At 54.1% G+C, this 9279-nt stretch overlaps 1 protein-coding gene across 4 annotated transcripts in view; it reads left to right on the forward strand.

Annotated features, from left to right (window-relative positions):
• CAPZB (capping actin protein of muscle Z-line subunit beta) overlaps positions 1–9279 on the forward strand; it is a 139351-nt gene that overhangs the window by 117021 nt on the left and 13051 nt on the right. For all 4 annotated transcript variants that reach the window (XM_007459246.1, XM_007459247.1, XM_007459245.1 and 1 more), the window contains exons 5-6: positions 2797–2938; positions 3306–3422. In XM_007459246.1, the coding sequence (XP_007459308.1) occupies positions 2797–2938; positions 3306–3422 (259 nt within the window). The remainder of the gene's footprint in view (positions 1–2796; positions 2939–3305; positions 3423–9279) is intronic.

Raw genomic sequence — 9279 nt, forward strand, 5'->3', positions numbered from 1 at the left:
CCCCCCCCCCCCCCCCAGTCGCAGCACAGAGACAAGAACAACCCTCTGGGCTGGAAGGCGCCTGAGGCGGGGGGCCTCGGGCTTCGAGCGGCAGAAGGATGAACACACCCACTGGGCTTCGCGCCTTCGCTCCAGGAAAGAAGGAATTAGCAGCCCACTTCTGCCAGCGCAAGAAAAGCCACATTTTTAAAAGTTGTTTTTTCCCTTTTGATGTGGGGCTGCTCTCGCGACAAGCAGGCGGAAAGGGAAAACCATGCAATGGAACCCAGCCATCTGTCACCGAAAGGACGGGTGTTGGCGGGTCTGCCCTGGGCTACCCTTCCCGCCCGCCGTAGTGCAGCTCTGCTTCCCGGGGAATTCGGAGAGGGTGCACCACAACCCCGGAGCCCATGCCGCCCGCTCACCTGAGTGAGGGGTCTGGTCCCAAGGTGACCGATGCATCCCCACATGTCCCAGGAGCGTTCCAGGGTGGCCCGGCGTGTGACCAGCTCCCTGCAGGGCTGGACCGGGTCAGGGTGGCCCTGTGGAGGGAAGTGGGGGGGGGCCTCAGGCTCTACGCCAGAACACTTACCTACTTGGGGTTTGGGGAGAGATCTAGAACAAGGGAAAGCGCCTTCCTGAGTGGGGTCCCCGAGTGCCCAGCGTTGGCCAGGTTCCTGGAGTTGCCCTGGGCTGGCGCCGAGCTCGGGCCCGCAGGTGTGTCTCTCCATTCTCCCATGCTTTCCCCTCACGGTCCTACGCTCTCCTGCCCTGGTCGGAAGCCAGAGTCCTCAACCCCTCAATCTTTCCTTTCCCTCAGTCCCTCAACCTCAGTCCCTCAATCTTTTGACCAGCATTTAGCCCTGGGGCTGGCACCTCTTACAGCCTCCTGCCGTCACCTGCCTTCTGGGGCCGACTGGCCAGGGGAGACAGCTGTGAATTTCACTTGACAGCTCAATCGCAATGGGTAGCGCGGGATGGAGCAGTGGGGACAGTCTCCCTGAGGAATGCTGGCGGGGAGGGCGCGAGGGGAACAGACAGGTGTGGTCCCTCATGCGCCACACCCAGTGGGCCTGCGGTGGGTCAGAGCCAGAGACAAAGCAGCCGCGGGGCGCTGCAGCTCACCAGCATGAAGAGGGGCTACCTCTGCCGTCTGTCTCTCGGTTACACTCTGGTGTATATCACGTACTGGCCTTTGTACGAAAACTTTTTAGTTTGAAAGAGTTTGATTTACAGCAAAATTATCCAAACAACAGTACAAAGAATTCTTGGAATACCCGTCGCTTACATTCTCTAAATATTAGCGTTTACCGTGTATATTTTTTATCATGTAACAGTGTTATCGAGGTGTAATTCATATACGTGTTTATTTTTATTGTTTTTGTTATGAAAATAGTAATCTTTGGTCAGGTATCTACTTTCCTGTATTGTTTTTGTCTTTCAACAGTCCTAGAAAGTAGATACCGTCCCTGTTTGTTTGGTTTTTTAAATATTTATTTATTTATTTATTTGGCTGTGCCGGGTCTTGAGTTGCAGCGTGTGGGATCTTTTAGTCGTGGCATGTGGGATCTAGTTCCCTGACCAGGGATCAAACCCGGGCCCTCTGCGTTGGGAACGTGGAGCCTTAACCTTAGCTGGACTGCCAGGGAAGTCCCAGTACTGTCCCTGCTTTATAAAGAAACTAAGGCCCAGTTCGCACAGCTGGTAGCTGGTAGCTCTTGATTAAGTAGTCATCGGGTGGATAAGCGCGTGGCGTAACTGGTGACTTGGTGGGGCAGGCATGGGGACATGCGCCTGCCTGACTCCCCAGCCCGTGCGTCTCGGTGCCTGCCTGCTGCTCACATCCAAGGCCGCGGCCCCGGGCCTCCTGGAGAGTCCCGGAGTGCGCCTGCCGCACCACTGATACAGGGTTAAATGGGGTCAGAGAGGCCACAGACTTTCTGGTAAAGAGTGTACTATTAGCCACCAGAGACTCCATCGTTCCAGAGTCATAGTTGGTCATCAGCAGAATTTGAGGTCCTGCATGTCAGCTGGTGGTCCACCTTTGCTTTCTGAGCTCCTCGGACCTGTACGGACAGCCGCTGCCTTGGTGCCCTTGAATTTGGGATCCTCGCCTGATTTCCTTTGCTCCTCTGGCCTTTTCTTTTCCCTCCTGCATTTGATCTGAATTAGGAATTTTTCAGTGTTGCCTCAGACTTGCGGAGGAAGCTCGGTCCCAACCTCAGCCCTTCGTTTCAGGCTATACAGTTGCAGCAGGTTGCTCTGAAAAACCCACAGAAGCCCCAGCGTTCCGGCGGGAACAGAGCTCTGTCTGCTCTCAGTGGGACAAGTCTGGACTGTTGTTGCTCTGTTTTTCCTGTTTTTCGCCTGTAAAGTAGCCATCCCGAAAGATAGGATTATCACACGGTAATGATTACTCAATAGGAATGACCCCCATTGAGGGTCTGTTACGTGTCACACACGTTCTGGATCCTTCTTCTGGAAGGAATGTGAAGCCCAGAGAAGTGGAGTCAGCTTTGCCGAAGGCCACAAAGCTAGAGGGAGGGCAGCTCAGACTCAGATTCATCTTTTGGACTCCTAATTCCGTGTTCTTTCTGTGAGCCCCCCACCCGAAAGGATGCTGCATCCCCTCCCCTGACCAGCGAATGAGCAGGACACATGCAGGAATCAACCCTGGAACCACCGTAGGGAGGGTCGTTAATCCCAGAGAGACATTTAGATGAATCTTTGCCAAATGACCACCCCTGGGACCTGGGGTGATGATCTGTAATTTGACGGGCTTAACATCTCATGGACACGTGGGCCTGTTTCCTGCAGGTATTTTGAAGGCGGTGTCTCATCTGTCTACCTCTGGGATCTGGATCATGGTTTTGCTGGAGTGATCCTCATAAAGAAGGCTGGAGATGGATCAAAGAAGATCAAAGGCTGCTGGGACTCCATCCACGTGGTGGAAGTGCAGGTACAGCTCCCCCCCTCCCCCGCCCGCAGCTGGCAGCCCAAACGGTGCAGCCTGTTCCCTAGCAGGCGCTTCTTGATGGGGATATGTTGTGACGTATAAACCCCTGCTGATTCCTAAAAGTGCCCACAGCCATGTGGATAAAGATAAGTCAGGATCGCAGTAGTCATTGATGAAAAAGATCCCCAAAGAACTTGGATACAGTGACCGCAGATTCGGCCCCTTTAAAAACCATTTGGGATTCTACAAGGTCACGTCTTGGTGACGTGTTAGGAAGGGACGTGTTAGAATGACCTGAATTCAGGGGCCATTCGGGCTCTCCTCAGCTCAGGGTTGTGCCCAAGGCTCTGATCTCCGTCTCATCCTACAGGAGAAGTCCAGCGGTCGCACCGCCCATTACAAGCTGACCTCCACGGTGATGCTGTGGCTGCAGACCAACAAATCCGGCTCTGGCACCATGAACCTCGGCGGCAGCCTTACTAGACAGGTAGAGTGGTCCGTGCCCCCAGCTGCAGCCCCAGGGCTGGCCGTGTGTGGTGATGAGTGAGCAGCTGCCCCACAGAGGGTCCTGGGGCAGCCCCTGCGCCTGACGTGATCTCCCCACAGGCCTGTCCGTGCTTCCCGACATTCAGTCATGGGAGGTTTTACTTGGGGTCAAGGTGTTTATGTTAAGATGCTCCCGTGATGTTTAGGGCATTACCGCTGGTAACATTTTAGAATGGATTACTTTCTCAGTTGTGGCTTAGATGATGTATTAGGGCTCCTGGTTGCAGGTGACGGAAGTAAAACTCTCACTGACTTAAGCGAAAATGGAAATGAGTCAGCTCACCTAATTGTGACGTTCCAACATTGTTCAGCCCGCCCGGGTCTAAGACACAAATGATGTGGGCAGGACTCCGGCTCTCCATGCGGGGGCTCCTGGCAGCCTCTGGCCATCCTGGGGGAGAGCCTCTCACGCAGAGCAGGTCTTCCGTGTAGCCCCAGGAACGTCTCACTGGCGGGTCGGGTTACTTGTCCCGGACAGAATCACTTCCTGACGCTAGGGTCATGTGACTACCCATGGTCGAGGAGACGAACAGGGGTGTGGGCGTTGATTTCCTAGAGTGAAATCAGGCAGCTTTCTCACAGTCGAGAGAAGGCTGGGTGTGGGCAGCCGGCAGCCACTGGACAATGGAGAGGTGCTTTCTGCAGCGAGAACGGATGGCCGTGATCTGTGGATGGGGGTGGGCAGTGAGGAGTGACGGCAGCCAGGGGGTCAGCCTAGGGGCTTGGCAGCAGGCTGCTGGGGGATAGTAGCCAGGGTCCCCAAAAGGAGAGAAAGGACTGAAAAAGAAGCTACAGGGATCCAGAAGAGGGAGAGCCTGTTAAGCCTCCGAGCGGGTTTACCGGCCTCCCCAGGCAGGTGCCCTGTGGTACACACCTGCTCTCTGCTCAGCTCTGGCCCCCGCAGCAGTGCTCCAGGGATGCAGGGGTGCAATGGAATGATAGTCACTGGCATCCTCTACTGTGCACCCCAGCAGGGCACTTTTCAAATCTCAGAATATTCATTTACCTCAAACAGAAAAAATGGATATGTCTGGTCAAAGCAGTCCAAAGACTGCTTGAGTCACAGGGTCTGGACGTGGGAAGAGTTCAGAGGTCATCTCCCAACCTGACAGGACAGTTTGTGCCGCTCTGCTCAGGTAGGACCAGGGAGCTCGCTGCCTTGGGGGATAGCCAGTTCCTTTTACATCAGTCTCCATAAAAAGAGGCATCCAGAATGGGCCCCGTGCTGCTCTGCTGGCACCTCACAGGTGTGCAGTTGGCTAAACGGCCCCCCACTGGCTCCCCACCCCATCTCTTTTCCCACGAGCTCTTGACAGTCCAGGGATTTCCCCTTCTGTTCTTGTGCAGTTGATCTTTCTTAAAATGAGGTTTTACATGTGAACTCACGTTTTGGTTTTTGTCCATTCTGCCAGGGACAGATAATGTCGAATCTCGGTTTTGGTCATCCAGGTGTTAGCTGTTCCTAAGGCTTTCTTCCTTGCACATTAACTAAGATGACTCTGTCTTCGTATTAGTTCAAGGCCAAGTTTGGAGCCCTCCAGCCTGGCTACCAAAGACTTCCATAGCGGGAGACATCAGTCTGATAACCGTCTTTCTAGGGCACTGGTCTTCAGGGTGAGCTTGTCCAGCTCTGATTCACCGCCTAAGCAGGGCTTTGCATTTCCAGCTAGATGCCATTTGAGCCACCTGTGGTTGAACACCGCCTGCCATTTCCCAGCCGGCTCCCTGCCCTGCTAGGACCAGGTGACTGCAGGCTTGGCCATGGCTTCTCTCTCCTCGCCCTCAGGGCTCAGTGTGTCTCTGCACTTCAGGCTTTTGTGATGTGGCGAGAAGCGTTGCTTTGCTCTGTTTCCCACCTCTCTGGTCCTGAACGGCCGGGCCAGACAGGAGGGCTCTCTTGAGAGCCTCTGCTCTGCAGCTGGAGGGAACCTTCCTGCCCTCAGTCTAGTCCAGGAGGGACCAGCGTCAGCACCGCGGAAGAGCTTGTCAGAAATGCAGAGAGCTTGGGGCCCTACCCAGACCCACCAAATCAGGATCTAAAGTTCACAAAATTCTCCAGGTAATTTATGTGCACATTAAAACTTGACGAGTGCTACTCTTTGGGGTTTTGCACCTAATTCCATCTTGGGGGGCGGCTCCCCATGCCACCAGCAAGCAGTACTCCAGACGCCAGCAGGGTGTCCTACAATTCACCTACGAGCCTGACACTCTACCCGGAGAGAGCATCAGATCCCACAGGTTCAGGGCTCAGTCCCACAAGACTGCCTGCCCTCCTCCCTCCCCTGAGACACACCTTCCAACGCTAGTGGCAAGTCCAGGTTGTCCCCTGTGCTTCTGACCTACTGGCTACAAATCAGAGGTTCCCATGACCCTCTACTTGGGTTCGATTAATTTGCTAGAGCTGCTCACAGAGCTCAGGAAACCCATTTACTCATTAGATTGCAGATTTATTCCAAGAGATATTTAAAGGTTACGAATCAACAGCCAGATGAAGAGATCCACGGGGCGAGGTCTCAAACAAAGGAGCTTCGTTCTCACGGAGTTTTGGGGCCCCTGGAAGCATTTTGGTTCCCCAGCCTGGAAGCTGATTCCCGTCTTCCGTGGGGTTTTGTGGAGACTTCATTACATAGGCATGATGATTAACTAACTGGCAATTGGTGATTGATTCAACCTCCAGCCCTTCTCCCCTGCCTGGAAATCAGAGATGGGACTAAAAGTTCCACCCCTCTATTTATGGTTGGTTCCCCTGGCAACCAGGCCCCATGCTTAGGTACTTTCCAAAAGTCACCTCATTAACGTAAACCCAGTTGTGGTGGAAAGGGGCTTGTTATGAGTGACAAGGCACCCATTTCACCTTTATGGCCCTGAAGCGATTGATTTCAGGAACTGAGGACAAGAGACCAAATATAACAAAAGATGCTCCCATTGCTCTTATCGCCCAGGAAATTCCAAGGGTTTGGGAGCTGTGAGCCCGGAACCATCGATAAAGACCAGATGTACGTGAGCAATGTATTTTGGTCATCCGAATGACCAAATTGTGTATTTCTTATAAATCACAGTAACACAGCTGCTGTGTACCTTTCTCTTGCCCATCTTTGGCTTAGGTGTCATGAGCAGCCCATCTTCAAGGTGTCCCTTCCAGGTGTGTGAGGTGAGCCGGGAGCTTGGACTGGAAGGTGCCGCCTCCCCTGGAGCAGACTTGTCTTCACTTCTGCTTCACGTGCTACTTGAAGCTTCTGAGCAGGTTGAAGACCCTTGTTTAAGAGTCCTGTTTAGGACTTTTAACAGCCCCACCCCAAGGGAAGGCCTCAACCCTGTGCCAGTGCAGGGAGTGGTGCCTTTGTGTGACAGGAAGAGGAAACCCAGAAGGTGGCTTGGCCTCAGAGAAGCCGGTGCTGGCTGCAGCGCAGCACCCCTCAGAAGGGCCTCAGGAGGGAGCCTTCCTTGGCAGAGATGACCATTGCCATCCTCATCCTGGGAGTGCCTGACTTCATGAGGATTCCTTTTAATATCAAAATGGCTTTTTCAGTAAGATAATCATTACGCTTTTCATAACCATTAATTTTTTAAAATGTGGCAGGAAGAATAAATTTAGTAGCTCTTTTAAGTGCAGTCACAGAAGCATCTCGGTGCACTTGAACAGGAGAAGTGCAAGGCAGGTGCCTGGGCCGCGTGTCGGAGCCTCACACTCTCCGTGCAGAACCTGCACCACCTCTGCCATGTCACGGGGCCTGGAGCCGCAGGGGATCTCAAGGGTCCCCCTCTCTGGCCTCTGGGCAGGGCTGTCCCCACACCGTCCCAGAGGCTAGTGCTCACTGGGCAGAGACCATCCTTTTGCACGGAAATGGGCCCTCGTCTTCCAGGAACCACTGACCAGGGAGGGGCCGCCGGACCCCAGGCAGCTGGCTCCCTCGTAGCCGTCCTCCCCGACACCCTGCCACCTGGGGAGTGGTGGAAAATCCTAAACCCGTATCCGGAAACTGTTTCCTGCATCACTTACTGCTCCGAACTGTTTATAATTCCACCCGGTTTACAGTGACCTGGACAAATATTTAATCCTCAGCCTTCCTAATAGTTTAAATCAGAGCTGTCAGCCCACGGCCAGAGTCTGGGCTTGCTGTGAGCAGCACCCACTGCCAAGCCAAACGCAGGCCTGATGAGCGCCGTCCTCAGCGCACCGCGCTGGCCGTGGGCCTGTTTGGATTGCCTGTGCTCTTGGGCTTTCATGAGGAAATTGATGCTTCTGTCGTCATCCTTGCGGCCGGTCGCATAACTCATCTGAGGTGCATTGAATCTGGGGCTGGTTTCCAAAGTAAGTAACTGCAAAAGGAGGGGCAGGGAAGCAATGAGGGTGACAAATCTAAGTTAATGATGCGTAGCTTCTGCGCATACAGGGGAAATGAGGGTTGCGGGTTTAGCTATTTGTCCCAGATGAGCCTTGGGAAAACATCTCTGGTTCTCTTGGATGGGAGACGAAGGGGTTCCAGGAAGGCTTAGCAGATCAGTGATCAAGAGTGAACACATGTGGTAATGTGGGCTGTCTCTGTTGATTGGGTTGTCAACAACATAGAGTTATCGCTCCCATTTAGCAGGTGAGCAAACTGAGGTTCAGGCTATTAAGTAATTTGCTGTGGTGACTTATCTAAGTAGCAGGCAGAGCTGGGATGTGAACCCAGATTTGTCTGCCTAGAAGAAAAGAAAGCTGCATTCTGCCACACTGCATTTTTTTGGTCTTAATCTGTCCCCTATCTGTAGGCCTGGCATTTAAGAGATGCTCAGTAAGCATTTGCACAGAAATGCGTTGAGCAGTCAGGACACTGCCCTTTGGGCACCCAGGAGCATTCCCTTGGCAGCCCCTCGAGCAGCCAGCGTGGGCAGCGGCAGTGGGCCAGTGGCCCCAGAAACAGGTCCTGTGGCGAGTGGGGCCAGAACCACGGAGTCCAGTGGAGGCGCCAGGCCTCCCTGGAGTGTGCTCAGCAGCACCACATTTTGGGTGCCTCTTGCAGGAACCCAAGTGACCACATGAGACGCCTTCACCACCAGAGGTAGTGCAGAGGGTTTTAAGATTTTTTAAGTAGTCAACTGATCTTATCAGATTTGTGACTTCAAAGGATGGCCCTGGCGGTGGCTGCAGTGACTAGCCTGTGGCCGGGTGGTCAGTGAAGGAGCCTCAAGGCAGGAAATAACGAGGAAGGGCAGAGGCAGGAGGAGTAGAGGAGGGATGGGTTGGAGACGTCTTGGGGTGACCCCAGGGTGTGAGCACTGGGCTCAGGTGGGTCTTCCTCGCTCGAGTTCCTCCAGTAAGCGGTACTTGCTGTGACCCAGGTGTCATGGCAGCTCCACACTCAACTTGGACACTCACACCTTCCCACGTGTGTCAGGAGGGAAGGGGCCATCTCACCAGGCCCACAGTGCCAGGCCCCGACCCTGGCAGCCATCCTAGCCAGCGGTCAGGAGCGCCCAGCCAGGCCGAGGGCTCCCAGCTCTCCCGTTTCCATCCAGCTCATACTGGCTACCCCGCAGCTGCATAGGCCGGGGCCACCCTTCCCTGGCATGATGCCTAGGTCTCCCCCACTTTCCTGCTTCCTGTGCCTGTCCTGGGAAGGGCCATGGCTTGGGCTTGGCAGAATTTCCCCCCAGGAGTCCCTTTCCCTGGCTCCCCAGGCTTTGCCTCCATCTTCTGCTCTCTCAAGGCCCCCTCACCGCCTTTTTTTTTTTTTTTTTGGCTTTTAGGGTCAACACTTGTTGCAGTAAATCCTTTGTTTGGTGTTCCTGGGTCAGCCATCTGAATGTATCAA

The sequence above is a fragment of the Lipotes vexillifer genome, unplaced genomic scaffold, assembly GCF_000442215.2.
Source record: "Lipotes vexillifer unplaced genomic scaffold, Lipotes_vexillifer_v1.1 scaffold496, whole genome shotgun sequence".
NCBI lineage: Eukaryota > Metazoa > Chordata > Mammalia > Artiodactyla > Lipotidae > Lipotes > Lipotes vexillifer.